At 45.6% G+C, this 16,396-nt stretch overlaps 1 protein-coding gene across 2 annotated transcripts; it reads right to left on the bottom strand.

Annotated features, from left to right (window-relative positions):
• Nucleotides 1–24: 24 nt before the first annotated feature.
• Nucleotides 25–7,695, bottom strand: LOC139349944 (peroxisome proliferator-activated receptor gamma coactivator-related protein 1-like). 2 transcript variants are annotated; one of them, XM_070991019.1, is made up of 11 exons: nt 7,593–7,695; nt 6,220–6,324; nt 5,886–6,041; nt 3,759–5,526; nt 3,600–3,653; nt 2,601–3,513; nt 2,301–2,510; nt 2,062–2,125; nt 1,845–1,966; nt 1,578–1,729; nt 25–1,429 (listed from the first exon to the last, which is right to left on the bottom strand). In XM_070991019.1, the coding sequence occupies exons 1-11, from the start codon at nt 7,686–7,688 to the stop codon at nt 1,329–1,331; spliced, it is 3,741 nt and encodes a 1,246-aa protein (XP_070847120.1). In that variant the 5' UTR covers nt 7,689–7,695; the 3' UTR covers nt 25–1,328. The 2 variants fall into 2 exon arrangements, with proteins under 2 accessions (XP_070847120.1, XP_070847128.1); XM_070991027.1 differs by having other exon boundaries at nt 1,237–1,429; nt 2,062–2,122.
• Between the last annotated feature and the right edge of the window lie 8,701 nt (nt 7,696–16,396).

The following is a 16,396-nucleotide window of genomic DNA, read 5'->3' on the forward strand; positions in this document are numbered from 1 at the left end:
CCTAAAATAAAGATAACAGCTCATCAGGAAACAGTAAACAGTCTTTATTTATTTATATACAAATATATAAAACTTTATCAGTGTTATGGAATGCAAAAAAAACTTTAGTGGATTTCACTAAAATATGTCATCAAATTAATAATGCTACAAATTCATATGTATTAAGCGTACACATCAAAAACTGCATGCACACCGAAGGACCAGTGTGCAGAATTTAGTGGCATCTAGTTGTGAATCTGCACACTGCAACCAGCTGAACACCCCTCACATCACCCTCCCTTTCAGAGCGTGTAGGAGAACCTACAGTGGCAAAGTGAAAAACTCTCTGCATCCAGTGTCAGGTGTCTGTGGCCTCTGAGGAAGAGGAGCTGCTCCCTCTGCAGATATAATGTAATGGGAAAAAAGGCCAGGCCTCAGAGAGCGCATGTGTGTGCGTCCATAATAATGTTGCTCAACAATCGGCTTCAATTCTTTCATCCAAAGCTCGAAAGTGAGTTTCCCAGCTGCCTGGTTGAGAATCCCCTCGAGGTTGAAGGTCCAGACAGGCTCCTGTACCATGGCGTCCAGCGTGATAAGACGCTGTCGGGTTTCACATTGCTTAATATACCAGACAAGATCACAGACAGGGGAGGTAGATGAGGGCTATCAACTTCATCTCACTCAGACGTACGCTGCCCTCATGAAGAGGTTTAGCCACTTCGGCTGTAAGACAACATTTCACCCTACTTTGGCTGAATTTATCGTCAACGCCTATGGGACCCTGAAGGAGAGCCCTCGTGAATGCAACACCCATACAATGGACTACAATAACCCAGACTTCCTGATTATGTTGATAACGACAACAGCACTGAGAAATAATCAGAAGGACCTGCTGATTTTGCTGGACTCTGCAACACCTCGCCATTGCTTTCAGTGTGACTCTGTAGAATTAGTTTTGGACTGATAAACATCCTTAACGAAACACCTGGATTCTGCATCCCCTTTTCCCACTCTCACCTGAACATCAAACAGCGTCCTGACCGACACCCTGAAGCGATTGCTATCACATTACAGATCCACCCACATTCTTCCACCCAGTAACGAAACCATGATCCTTATTTTCGTGATTATAAACTAATGAAAACATTGTGAAGATTATATTCCTTTTCTGCTGAGAGATGCCCCTAAATCCTACACACTGGCCCTCTATGAGTCAAAACATGCAAAAAATACTAACATACAAAAGTCTGCTACATAAATGTGAGCACAAGGCTCTGAGGTTCACGAATGAGGTTCTTTTCATCTCTGCCGCATCCACCTTGGTGTTCTGCTCGTCCCGCACAGCTCTGCTACCTCTTTAATCCTCTCTGGGCCTGTTTCAGCAGCTGATCAAAGTCAAGGTCCTCAAACCTGTTCTTGGCAGGAGACGGCTCTGCATCTCTGTTTGCATCTGAGGAAGAGAGGCACATTTACGGGCTCACTGTTATGTTCAATGACTTGACCAGGTAACGGGGGGCTTTGACAGGGTACGCCAGGCACTTAAACAACTACAACTTTCAGCACAGCAGCTTGACTTTGTTTGCGGGTCTGAGTCTCACCTAGATCAGCGTAGTCTGAATTACAGAACTGCCTTCTTCCACCGAAGCAGAGGTCAAACGGCAGCTCGTCGGGCCTCCGTAGTTTGCTGCCGTTATCGATGGCGGCAAAAGCGTCGTCCATGTTGTAGAATGTGACAAAGCCGTAGTGGTCACTGTGGAAACCAAAGGCACGGGATTTTAATACTGACAAATACAGACTGATGGTACAAAAAAACACAGGAAAAGCAATGAGACATTGAAAGCTGAGTGTTGATTGTGCGTACGTACCCTCTTTCTCTGAAGTGAAGCGACACACATTCTACCTCTCCGAACTGAGAGAAGCGCTCCCTCAGTTCATGGTGTGTCATGGACCTGCAGATGCGGCCGACATACACCACCCTGCGCTCATCCTGTACAGCACGATTTCTTGTGTTACACACCACTCACTGAACGACCAGTAACAACAGGAGCACATCAGCTGACATGTCAGTAATGGTTTACTCACTATGGCTTTAAGTTTCTGAATCCTCATCTCATGCTCTCTCCTGAGCTTGCTGGACTCTCTGCTGCTGTTGGGAGTTTGGATGAGAGGAAGACAAACACTGAGATCACTCCTGTTAAATCGGTGAAGCCAGAAGAGACGCAAAAAAATAACAAAATAAAAAACTGACATTTAAGGGAACGCCTACATTTTATTTTCCTTTTATCGAACGTCTACATGGAAAACTCACAACATCAACTGACCTGCAAACATCTCTCCACTGCCTGTTGCAGAACCGCGGGGATGGTGATCGGGATCTGGATGGGGACCTAGAGTGGGACCAGGATCTGGATCTTGACCTGCCGCATCTTGATCCAGAATAAGACCACCTGTAGCGCCGAGGAGGGGAGCGGGAAATGGAGCGGGAGGGGGACGGCGAACATGAGCTGCTGTCTGACCGCTTGTGACGTCGCCTGCGAGATGGACAAACGGACAGTTAGGAGTGATGCACACAGGGGACAAATAAAGACTAATACTGAACATCGATTACAGAAGATGATTACTTTTGTCTTTTTGGAGAGGGAGATGCAGAGCTGGACGACGACGACGAGGAGGAGGAACAAGAGCTGGAACTGGAGTCAGAACGAGGAGATCTTCGCCGATACCTCCCTTTGTGCCTCCCTCTGATGGGAGGGCTGGGTGGAGGTGTAGGGAGGGTGCACGGGGCCGTCTTGTCTTCAGCTGCACAACCACAGTCTTTTTCTGTGGCGGCGCTGTCTGACAGCACAGCTTTGTCCGATGCTGGGTTTGTCTCTGATCTGGTCCTGGGTTCCTCAGAGAGCTGCTGCGTCACAGAGTCATGAACGGCTCTGATGGTTGGGTGAACTTCAGCGGTGGAGGTCTGCTTTTTGCATTCGGCAGCAGCACTTAGAGAGTCATGGGTGGTCATCAGTAACCCATCAGTGGTTTTAGAAATATCCTTGAGTTTTGAGGCTTTGCTACGCTGAGTAGCAATTGCAAGTGAGCGGTCTGGAGGTGCGCAGTAGTCGTGATCACAGGATATAGATGAATACATGTGAGGAGAAGCGAGAGCAGCGGGGAACTCCGAGAAGCTACTGTGCGTCTTCTTGCACGGTAGAGGACGGGGGTCGATTATCTGAATGGCCTTGGATGGAGGATTTCTGCGTCTTGCTGGCAGATCTGGTTGATTAGTGCTGAGAATGATTTCAGTGCCAAGGGGCTCTGGGATGTCCACACCCTCCAACCTTTGAAGATGAGGTAAATCCCTGAGGGTTTCCGGAGTCCCGGGTGATTCTGAGGTGCTTAAAGGCTTAAGTGGGTCTACAGGGGGGGTCAGTGGTGACGTAGAGGCTTTTTCTGTTCCTCCAGATTCAGTTCTGTCCAAGTGTCCATCTGTTTGGAGGTTTGGAGGTGAGGTAGTGCTAACAAGTTTGGACTCCACCCTCTCCTCTTTGGCTGGACGATGAAGCATAAGGAGAGGTTTCATGAGACGGGGCATGAACATCCAATAATACAGTGTTATCAGTAATCTGATCACTCACCTTGCGTTTCCTCAAACTGCTCCAGCAGGCTGGTCAGATCAGGCGCTTCGATTCCTAAAGCAGAGCAAATCAGACATGAACAGATCACTTTGGAAGGTGAATATGTAGCTTTGGTGCCTTCATTGTGTCAGACTGAGCGGCTATGTGTCAACAGTTTACCTGAGTCAGCTGCTGCACTCTGCACCGTGCAGTCTAACTGAAGAGTCAGCGATGCTTCCTCGTGCTGGGATTTCCTGTGAAGAAACCCCGGCAATGTCTCCTCCACTGGTGTGGGAGCGTCCATGGGAGCAGGTGGCTGACTGAAGGCTGAACAGGAGGAAGGACACTGCCTCACTGGGTCTGGGCTTGGTGACAGAGGAGTCTTTGGTTCCAGCTCGGTTTCTTCTGTCGGGCTCAGACTGCATTTCTGAGGCTGTCGTTCCTCGCACTCTGATGATGGTTCCATCTGTGTTGCGCTTGGGCACAAGGCTGAAGATCTAGAGGAGACGCCTGAAGCTATCTTTGTCAACCTCATCTTAATGTCCTGAAACTGGGCAGTGCAGTCCTGGTTCACTGACAGCGCCTCAGGCTTTGGCATTAAAGAGGATGGCTGTTGTTGAGGAGATGGGCCTGAGGATTGATTTGGGATTTTTGGAAAGTGCCTGGTGCTGTCGAGGTTGGAGTCTCTGTTGAGGAACTCCACTGAGGACACTGAGGAGGACAGGTCAGCGGATGCTGATGTTGTCTGGCTAACAGGCATGGGGAGGAGGACGGGATTTGGGGGATCACTACTGAGCAGGGCTGGTTTCTTTACTGGACTTCTTTTGCTTTGAGGCACAGTGACGTTCGGGTTATCCGTGATACCTGGCAGTGGACTGGCAGGTGAGATGACTTTGTCTTCAGTCCTTTGTCGCTTTAATCCGCTGCGACGTAGAGGAGTGGATGGTTTCACCTCTGAGGGGTGAGGCCTGGGCGGAGGAGAAGTGCGATGGGTCTTGTAAGCAGGAGTTTGAGGTCTGTGGAGCAGATCAGCACCACTTCCACAATCGTCTGGACAATGCTGTGCTGTCTTTGGCCCACAGCTGTTTTGTGTTTGTCCCTTTAAACAGAGGATGGGGGTCAGCTCCTTGGGGGCCTCAGAAACAGAGGGCCACTTGGTGGTGTGGTTGCCCTGTTTCTCCACTAGGGGCTGTCTCTTTTGGCGCAGCTGTCTGTACTGCTGCAGGCTGAGCGACTTGGCCTTTGTCTCACCTTTAGGAGGCGGGACGCCGGCTTTGTTACTGTTCATTCGTGAGGGCGATTGTTGGGGTTCAAGTGCTGAGACGGCGGGGTTTTCAAGTGCTTTTGTGCTGTTCAGTGGAACCGACACAGTCTGACGTGTGTGCCCACCTGTTGGGTTTTTCTCGTTCAATCCCCTTTCCACTGATTCATCAAAGGGAGCCACTTGAACGGGGCCAAAGCTCACCCTTTTCTTCTCTCTGGCTGGTGGATATCTGGATGAGTTCCCGTTCAGCAACACACTCTTCAAGAGTTTGCCACGACCACTTTCCTCATCTCCCTCTTCTTTCTCCTTTGTCTCTTCCACAGTCACCTCGTCATCAGACACGACATTTATCTCCTCGTCGCTCTCTTCGGCGGGTGTCTCATACTTCCACACCTCTTCCTGAGAGAATATCGTGTGATCCCTCCTCAGTTTGTCACCCTCCTCTTCCACGTGCAGCTTCAGGCAGTAGGGGTGCATGATCTTCACCAGGTTGACGAGAGATGTTGAGGTGAAGACCTCCACTTCAGACTCCGCTTTCTTACTTTTGGAGTGAAACAGTGTTTGACTTTGTTTGCTCTTTCTCCCTGTTTTGCTCTCATTGTCCTTTTCTCCATCAATCTTAATGGTCAATGTTATGTTCGGTGATTTGGATCTTGGTCTTAGTCTTTCAGCAAGTGAAAGTTCCTAAAGAGAAGAGACAAAAAAAGACATTGAGATGAGCAAAAAAGGTTAATAATGGGACATGACATTTTATTTTATACAAGTCTCTTTTGTGAGTATTTCACTCCCGTTTTCGTGCCTGTTCAGTCCAGTTTGTCAAAGCATGTGGCTCCTCTTTATCTAAGCAATTATACAACACCATGTCTTGATAAGGTCTTGATTTCTATCAGGCAAATTCATGTGATCATCATCAGCTGCTCATAGCTATTTAGAATTTAAACTGGAAGTCCTGCTGCACTGCAATAGACTGGATTTTGGGCAATGCATTTTATTCCAGTTATTACTTTCATACTTGTGTCTCTTATTCCTCAGTGTGCACCCACCACTGAGTTTTCCCTGCACTCCGGGTGGGCGAGAAGCTTGGTGTCTGGCAGGGTGTCGAAGGGGGACAGAGTGCCGTCATCATCTCCAACACTGTCCAGCATCTCAGTCAGGGCAGACAGCAGGTTCTCACTCTCTTCGTCTACCTCCCTCTTATCCTGAGAAGAGTCAACAGAATTCAAACTTATTGATGTATAACACACATTCATTTTGTGAGCGTCAACATTGGACTCTGAGCGAGAGTCAACACAGAAAGTGTCAACAAACTCTGAACTATGTACAAAGTCTACAGTCCCGGGCTACTCCTTCAAATGGTTCACTGTGATGAGCTCTGACCTCTGATGTCACAGTAGAGTCTTCAAAAATGGCCAGGATCGAGTGATCCACGCAGGCGCGCGAGTCCATCTCCATGCCTTCCACATCGCATTGACTCGGGACCAACTGCAGAGACACAAACACACAAACGTTATATGACGGCCATGTGCAGTGATTTGCATGCACATTGATCTGGTCCGCCTCTGCCTCTTGCAATACACGTCCTTCCTCTGGGTGCGACCCGAAGATGACGCACAGGACTCGAAATTAACTTTCTCTGCATAAACAGGAAGAGCTGCCAATTCTGACAATGCCTCACACAACTGTGGAAAAACATGGAGCTGAAGCTTATTCCATGTTTATTGAGCACCGAGCAAATAAATAAATAAACTGATAGAGAAATCTCTATATAAATTATAATGAAAAAGACTTAAAAAAAATATATATTGCGACACAAGTAATGATTTTATTGAGTACAGACCAAAGACTTTTGATCTATTTATCATCTAGTCTATAATTGTTTAGTTTACTATCATCACTTAAACAAGGAAGTGATTAAAGTTTATTTTTGTGAATTTTTGCTTAATCAAGAAGCCATATGAACTTCACAAACTGAGTAGAACTTAGACGTATCAAACATAAAGCTGGAGGATGATGTGCAGCCTCATTCATACGCATGGCCTAGAATTAAACTGCACGTGTGTACATATGAAACCATCAGACAGGCTGTCAAAGAGCTATGACTCACTAACAGCATTTTCTAAGGACAAGACGGTGAAAGTAAGTTCAGCAGGGAGCTGGTGGAGGGGTCACAACCTGAATACCACCTCAACCAAGCTACAACAGGAGCTCTAAGAGACTGTGTTACTGCACTGAGACATGTTCTGCTCCTCTGTGACAGGGGGACAGTTTATCCATCTGCCAACGTAAAATCAAGCTGGAAGCCTGAAAACAAGGACGGCAAAGTTAAGAGTACTGTTGAAGAACAATGACCGAAAGCGGACAGTGTCGTGAGCAGACGCCGCTGAAGGCGCAGCCTCATCTGAACATCTTGTACTAGAGAGGAAATGAGCCGGAGTCTTTGTCAGCTTTCACTTGAACGCATCATCTCTGACTGTGGAGATGCTGTTCAACATCAGCGGAGGTGTAGCGACATGAGCTAACATGACATTAACATTTCCGTAGCCCCATGGTCCAAACAGCAGACAGGTGGAGCAGTTATCAGCCAGCTCTCTGCTCACTGTCTCAGTAGTACCTCTACCCTGTTACAGCCACGTGTCGCCATGTCGGCATGTGGCCTCGCCCGCCGGCGAAATGTCTCCAATCAAAACGCCGAAACCCACTCGTGAGCTGCTATTTTGATGACTAACTAACTAAAATAAGCAAACCGGTACCTCATTGGGGGTGTTGCTCGCCAGAAAGTCGCTGTTGCCGGCATTTAAATTCCCGTCTTTCCCCCTCCACCGCGCCGCCATCTTGCTGCTCCACATGGTCCGCTGGCAGGCCGGACAGAGACACGTGGTCACCGCGTGGAAGCGCGCAGAGAGCGCCGACCTGGGATCAGATTGAAAGCGCGAATTTCATTAGTGAGAGTAAGGAGATGAGTAGAAATCAGATCCGAGATCGGCTGAATGTATCGCGAATGTATTAATTACGGTACTTTCCTCCTGAAACTATACTGGATTTGTTTCCCTGCGAATAACCAGGACTTCATGTTTGTATAGATTATTTGTTGAATCTTTTACAAGAATAAATCTCCCGATTAAAGGACCAGTTTCTCACATATCTGCGTCAACTCATGTAAGTACTGTTTTCGGCCACTTTTGTAGCCGGTTGATAGTCTCAATTAAGTCACGCAAACCAGAATTATGGCTCGTAGAACTTTTGATACAAGGATTCAAATTTTTATCTAATTTATTAACTGCTCAAAAGCGACATCTAGCGACCAAAGGACGGCAATATCTACTGACGTTGAACATGGAGCTGATTGACAACAGACAGCAGCAATAACCCAGACACAATATCACTTCAGGTTTTATATACATGGGATTATACATAGATATGGAGCCTATTCTATTGATATATGATATATTTTACAACATTCAATTATATCAATTAATAAACTAGAGGATAGTTTCTAAAAATCTGAAGCAAAATGTGGATAAAACTGTCAGATGCTGCTCTGGCTGCCTCACTTGGAATAAATGATTTGTTTGGATGTGTTTTCCCTTTAATGGCAGGAGGCTTTAATGGAGAGAGCACTAATAGTGTAGCTGGGAGTTCTCTTGAAGGTGGAGAGAACACTCTGTGAGGCTGCTGAATCCACCCGAGCGCTCCGTTATCTCCCATCTTATAATTGCTGAGAATATCATGAAAGCATGAGGGCACTTGTTCTAATAATAAGTGGCAACAATACGGCCAATGTTTGAAGAGGTGTTTTATGGCAAAGCAAAGAGTGTGTCTGCTTCCTGTGGTCTGCCTCATCACCAGAACGAACAGATTATCTGCATGTTCAGACATGGCAATATTGATGTGTTGACTTACTGGATTTGTGTGTGCGCGCACCCTCCACCTTATGGTGTACTGTTGGAGCCTAACAACAGCGCAGCCGCCTCGTTTCACTTGAAGGGGCACCTACTGAGGTCCACATGTAAGTCATTTGTTAAAATGTGTTCAGGCCCCTGAAAGCATTTGTACTGTGCGTTAGATCACTATGATTGAATGCATTTATCGCTTGTGTTCACATGATGCACCGTATTGCTGAGGCCCCCCTCATTACTTGTACATTGCAGTCACATGAATCACAACCATTGCTGCTTCACAATGAATCCTTTTTTTGTTTGCACTTCACCCCATGCAGCTCCACACTGTGCCACCTGATGTTTGATGAATAATTATTCTAAAGTTCTGGATAATAAACACAGCTGTCTGAAACAGCATTTTTACCTGTGCTTTGCATTTCTCCCTCGAGTTGATGAAGACCCACAAGAGCACCAAACCTCATGCTCCACTGACAAATCATATGATGGTCTCTGGATGGTTGATTACATTTACATATTCAGCACAGCAGACTAGTGTTTTGCTCTCATCGCCTACTGTAGCACCCATTACACTAGCCTGTTGCCAGCTGAGCAGTGATGCAGAAGTTGTTCCACTATACAGTAAAAGGCTTCTACGGGAATCTGAGTGTTTGTCCTTTAAGGATGAATCAGATTTTTTTTTGTTTTTTTTGTAGCATGAACCTGGTCCTACCAGTCCAGCTTGAAAAACTGACATCTTGTTTACACTTCGCACCAAACCTCCAGTCACACCCTTATTAGGTGAAGCTGATCAGCAGTGGTTAACACCTCTGGTTGTGTGACATAGAACAAAAATCCCATTTAAATAAGTGAACACTTGGTCTGCACAACGTGGCCCAGCTCTATCCAAATTTAACAAAATCCACACACAGCACCTCTATATTATGAATCTTCTAATGTAACTCTCATTTTCCAACATGTCCAACTTTTCCTTTAAAGCGGTACTGTGTTATTTTAGTACACTGGTAGAACTGATGTAAGAGTTCTTCCACCTTACATGACCATTATGCTGTTTTGTTCTGTTTGAAGCTTCAGGCTCTGGTTGGGTTTGTTTATAGTCAGATGGAATTCATGAAGAAATTTCCTGTTCTCTCTGACTGCCAGTCATCTGCGTCATTGCATGTACATGTTGTTGCAAGTAGATATGCAATGACTAGTGGGAAAAGGGAAACATGGAGTGGAGCCAGTGTGTTGTGTTAGCCTTGGAAGCTAACACTCTGAAGAATGAAATAAAACAAAAATCCAGTTTGATCTGGGCTGATCTAACTCAGAGATCCTGACTCCTTTTTTCTGTAATATATTTGAAATCTCCAAGCACAATCCAGAGTAACCCTAGTGACATCATCAGGGTTATTTCTCAGACCTGAAGACATTATAAGACATTATATATACAGTTTCCACTGATTGACTGGTAACTTCTGGGAGAAGACACATAATGTGGGCTATCTGTTCTTTTTCTAGTGTCTTTTCATTTTCTTTTTTAAAATGTGCAGTAGTTGTCATGCTGTCGTCACAATGTACTCAGCAGAGTTTCCCCCTCACTGCAGGAAGCCATTTAAAATGTTGCACTTCTACAGCAACTTAAACTGAGAGATACTAACTGATGACAGGCACTAATAGATTTTGAGGGGAAATCTTTCTTGTACTGCTTCCTGTTGGTAGGTGGAAATATCCTGTTCAGCAAACAATCTAGATAAAGCTGCTGTAATTTATTTTTTCCACTAGATGGTGATATTACACATCTCCCATTAAGTTCTGCTCACACTTACTGACTTTGTTTGAGCTCTAAAGTTATGAATGAGTTAATTCCCAGTGAGCTGATTGCTCTATGCAAGCTGCATATCCCCAATGAATGCCAATCAGATATTCATACATGAACGAGATGGAGGCATTATAAATTCAGGTTCCTCACCTCTTGATTTGTATGTTGTTACCTTGTATAATCTGACTGTTTTTCTGTGGACGACCATGAATGTGTCTGGCCCGTTATCTCTTGCATACCAGCGAGGAGCTGACCTTTCTGCTGAATGTCACGGTGGTACACAGAGTCAATGGCTGTATTAGATTAGTTGGGAGGGAAATATTCTCACATACACACAGACTTTAATGAGCTACCACGCGATGCCTGGTCATTTATTTTGATCTAGAGGACTAACTGGCACGTACTTCCTATATAAATCTTACCTACAGTACATCTGCTGAGTGACCTCTGTCTGCTTTCCTTGCTTTGTTTCCTTTGCTTTGTCCTTTAATCCCATATCTTCTGTACTGTTGCTACATCTCTCTTCACCCCCACCATGCACACACACACATCACCTCCTGTCTCAACTCCCACAACTCTTGAAACACATTACTGTCTGAAATGGGGCCAAAGCATCCTCCAGTCTCCAGCGGGTGAGGTGCGAGTGTGTTCAGGAGTGTGCAGAGACATGTGTAAGTGTAATTGTGTGTGTGTGTGTGTGTGTGTGTGTGTGTGTGTGTGTGTGTGTGTGTGTGTGTGTGTGTGTGTGTGTGTGTGTTCAGGAGGGGGGGAGTTCTGTGTAAGTGGGTCACCTTACTGCAGCATCCAGTGCCAAGCTACCATGTCGGTACATGGCCCCGCACACACTGGGACACACATATATTTAACCCACTCCCCATCCACTGTCCCCTTTTTGGTTGGAAATGTAAAATACTCCCTCAGTCACTCACTCATAAGCAGATACTTTCCCTCATTCTCTAAAGCTCCACACAGTGCCAGACTTTACTCTCATTCGTCCGACCTCCCCCTCCTGTTTTACTTTCATGTCTCTCACCGCCCCCCCTTCCCTCTGCTTCTCATCCCTTCCTCACTCTTGACCTGTAGGAGGACTCCCACGGTGCTCTTTTGGCATGTTTGAATTTTTAAAGAACCCATGAGGTCTGGAGTCAGGTTTATGCTCTCCTGCTTCCCTCACACTTGCTGCTGCTGCTGCTGTTGTGTGTGTGTGTGTGTGTGTGTGTGTGTGTGTGTGTGTGTGTGTGTGTGTGTGTGTGTGTGTGTGTGTGTTTGTGCGCGCACGTGTGTGTGTGTTTTTCTATATGGCTTCCAGTCATCTCAGCTGCTCAGTCATGCAACATTTCGCACGTGTATGTATGCACTTCTGTGACCCTTCAGATATTGTGTAACACTGGGAGCAGTGTGTTATAAAAAGGCAAAAGCACTCTGAACTTTAACTTGACACCTTCCCTACAGGGGACGGCAGGGGACAGCAGGGGACAGCAGGGCACACATGCGTTACTTTGAGACTGCTGAGTTAGTTGTGCTGCCATCATCCTCAGATTTCTTTACTTGAAGTAAGTCTTCTTTTTCTTCAGCTTTCATAGCACAGAGAAGAGGAATGTCCCCCCACATGGTGCAGAGAACATCTGTTAGTGAGAAATGAGGGCTTGAAAGACAGAAGAGGAGGAGGAGGAGGAGGAAGAGGACTTAGATTAATACAAGTGGGAAAAAGAAAGGAAGTGAAGAAAGAACAAGAGAGCATGCAGAGACGTGGACAGAGAGGAGATGAAGTGACAAGACGTCAGCTGGAGGAGACCAGCCTCTCTACTGAACAGCAGAGGTGAGAGATTATTGGGCAAGAGGTAGCGACTTACAGGTGTACACGTTCACGAGCACGTATGCACACAAACACAGTCAGCGTGGTAACACAAGCCTGCATCAATAATGTAGCTGAGAGAAACAGGATGCAGATTCTGCCTTACATAAGAGTTTACAGAGGGCTGGCTGGCTCAGAACAGCCTCTTTCATTCTCTGCTTTGCCCTCAGGCTGGATGTACACAAGATTTCCTGAGCTAATTAACCACCACATTTGCCATCCAAACAACTTTTCAAGATGAGTGTGTTGCAACAAAGGCATGAAAGCCATTTTTAACTCCAGTCCACTGACTTTAGGTGATTTATTTTACTCTGTGGGGCAACATTTTTCAGTAGTGTTTCTCCACAAGTCGTCAATTTGTTGGCTCTTACATAATTTAAATTCTGTAACAGATTTGTTTGTGGCGGACATAGTTAGTTCACTGACAAAGTACAAATCCTTCAACATAATTGACCTGGGAGCTGAACTTTGTCTGTGATCCTGCCAGGAGTCAAAGCACATTGCTGGTCCAGGTCACAGGGATTACAGAGATATAAAGGGAGTCCAGCAAGGGCTGTTATGTACCTTGGATTGATTAGGTTGGATAACTCAAAATCTGAAACACACTTTGACTTAAAGCGCCACAAATCATTATTTTATCCATGCTAGCAGCTTTGCTCTGTGGATGGCAGCGTGGCTTGTCGGTTGGTCCACGCTTAAATAGCCTATATCAGCTACCATTTGATGGATTCCACTGAAATGTATTACAGGTCATTCATGGTCCCCGGAGGATGAATCCTACTGACTTTGGTGATTCCCTGACTTTTCCTCTCGTGCCACCATGAGGTTAGCATTTGTGGTTAAGATTGACATTTTTGGACATCTACTGGGATATTCATGTGCCCCTCTGAATGGATTGTAATAACTGATCTCCTGACGTTTCATATAGCTCCACCATCAGGTAAAAACTGTGCTGTTTATGACATTACCGTCAGCCTCAGCTGTACTTGTGTTTATTGCTAATTAGAGACTATTAGCATGCTAGCATGCTAACCTAAGAAAAGAAAACATTTTATCAGAAAAACATCAACTTTTCAACATTGTCATTGTGAGAATGTCACTGGAGCATTTTGCTAAAAACTCAGTGCCTAACAGAGCTGAGAGTATGGCTGTAGGCTCTTGACTATGGTTTAGCATCATTCAGCTCAGTGTTTTGCAATCTAGCGGTTCAGATTCACTCTCACTGCTCTGGTCAGCATTATTTCCAGCAGCAGCAGCAGGCTCAAACCCTAGTGTACACTACCTGTCCAGCAGCAAACAGCAGAAGACACAGCTATCGACTAGCTGGCATTTAGCAGAGGCAGAAATTTCCTTTTAGTTCAAGACATTAAAAACATGAACATATTAACAGAATGTGAAGAAGTAACAGCTGTGACATTATTGCAAAGATGTCTATCTATAGTGTTGGAGAGACAGAAGCTGAAGTTAGCATGCTAACCTGCTAGCCTCTGCCTGTGCTGTCTCATAACAATACTTTGTACCAGAAGAGGCAATAGTCAAATAGTAGCTCAGGCCTCCCCCTGTGGTTTCAGCTGGGAGATGTATGTTAGCGGAGACTTTGCTGTGTTTCACACCTTCTGAATTCAAGTTTCTCTCATTTTCCAAACTAAGACGAGCCACTTCTTCTCTCATCATAAAACACACTGAATTCAAACTGGACAACACAAATCAAACCTCACTAAAACCATCTTGGTTTGTCTTTCCACTGTTCCAACAATTACCAACTCTAGTTTGGTCAAAATAAACCCTTAACTCACCATATTAGATGTGAAAATAATCTGGCTCCTCATGCTGCTGATGCCCAACTTCTCTCCCTCCTCTCCCGCTTCATGCCCCTCCTGGTCCCACCTGCCATGTCTTCATTGTCCCTGGAGTCAGAGTACTGGTAGGAGCCACTGTAAATCACCTTTGTACTTTACTCCTTGCCGTCAAACTGGCCTTCAGCCTGCAGAGGCTGTTTTTGGTTCCAGTCTGGCAGTGTTTGACCCGTGCCCATGGTGTAAACACCAACGCTCCCCGGTGCTCTGAGCTCCCATTCCAGGCAGACTCGCTCAACTACTGTGGCTGCTAGCTGCACGGCTAACTGAGCTAACGTGCTAAAGGTTGCTATTAGCTACAGCAATGAGCATAGCCAGCAGCAGTTAACATTTACTCTGGTGACATGCTGCTTTGTTTGGAGTGACCTTTGATTGGTGGCCATATCTTACATTGTGCTTTCCAGGCAGCACATCAGGACACTGTGATAGACGATCAGCTCCAAACGTTGCTCTCCTGTTCCCCTTTGTGGTTTTCGTCTGATGCCTTATCCTCACCTTCTTGATTTGTGTTTGCTGTCTGCCTTTTATACTTTAGCCTCTGCAGCTTTCAGTCTGTTCTTCATCTGTGTTATGTGGGATCTGACTATCTGCTATGTGGCAAACTGTTAATGTGTGTGTGTGCTTGTATATAAATAATTATGGTAAGGTGTAAGACAGTGTGTTTTGCGCACACATCATCTTGAAAGTATGAACTTGTGAAAACTGTCTCTTTGAAACTGTTAATGTGGCCAGATATATGTGTGGGTCGCAGTTTTTAAGTGTGTGTGTGTGTGTGTGTGTGTGTGTGTGTGTGTGTGTGTGTGTGTGTGTGTGTGTGTGTGTGTGTGTGTGTGTGTGTGTGTGTGTGTGTGTAGAAGCTCATCATGCTTGTGCTATCCTTTTTCTGCCACATTGCCATGGCGACAGTGCCCTCCCGGGGTAATGGGGGACGAGTGCGCCAGAGCTATTTATTCTCTTTCTCCCTCCCTCCCTACCTCTCTCTCTCTCCATCCATCCATCGCCCTCTCTTTTCCTCCGTCTCTCCCTCACTCTCCATCTCTGCCCTCTTCCTCCTGCAACCTCTCCTTCTCTCTCCCCTCTCCATCTCCCTCCTTCCGCTGCTCTTTCTTCCCCTCTCTGATTGGCTTAACGCTCTCCTCCTCAAAATGAGATACTGCCTAATGAGACAGAGGGTGAGGAAGAGAGGGAGGGAGACAAAGAGCAAGTGTCTTTAAAAAAAAGCAAGTAGAAATATGTGGGGGAGGCGATCTATGCAGACTTGTGTTCCTTGTTGCATGTAAAGAGAGACCCTCTGTGATGTCATTTTGGAGGGAAACAGCACAAGACGTCTATAGTGTATATATATTACTATATTTAGCTTTCTATCTCAGCTATGTGCACGTGTGTGTGGACTGTAATGTACATCATATAGGCTCTTGATGTGTGAACATGTGTGTTCTGATGGAGGCTGTGGGCTCAGTCAGGGTCATGACTTTGAAATGGTTTGAAGATTGTGAAAATCTCTGAACGAGCGGGGTCTGTAAATACATGTGGTGCCTGAAGCAGAGGTTCAAACTGATGCAACGTCTACCCGTCACCCCATGTCATAGGTGTCCAACTATCCTGTAGCAGAATAGTGTGACATCTTGGGGAATTACACTTATACGGGTTTGTGCCGAGAATCAGGTGAGGGCTTTGATGTCTGTGTGTTAAACGTGAAGCTGCAAACAGCGGCTAGCTTAGCTTAGCATAAAGACTGGCTCTGTGCCAAGGAAACAAAATCCATCTACAAGACTAAAACTCACAAATAAACAAATTACATACTGTTTGTTTCATCTGTTAAAGGTATAAACACAATATTTTGTGGTTGTACTATTTTTTGGCCAGGTGCAGTTCCTGGATCTTAGGCTAAGCTAACTGGGTGCTGGTGGTAGCTTCATGTTTACATGAGAGTGGTGTCAATTTTCTTATGAATTTCCTCATCTAGGATGGAAATAAGAGCATTCCCCAAAATGCTGAACTATTCCCTCAGTCATCTCATGACTCTTCAGATTTATCTTGGCATCGCTTTTGCTGCTTCCAGTTTAGGAACCACTACTTTAATTGAGTCTCTTAATAATTTTTTACTTCCTTAAAGCAGTTGGTTCCTACTGAAGACCTTAATCTT

The sequence above is a fragment of the Chaetodon trifascialis genome, chromosome 2 (assembly GCF_039877785.1).
Source record: "Chaetodon trifascialis isolate fChaTrf1 chromosome 2, fChaTrf1.hap1, whole genome shotgun sequence".
Taxonomy (NCBI): domain Eukaryota; kingdom Metazoa; phylum Chordata; class Actinopteri; order Chaetodontiformes; family Chaetodontidae; genus Chaetodon; species Chaetodon trifascialis.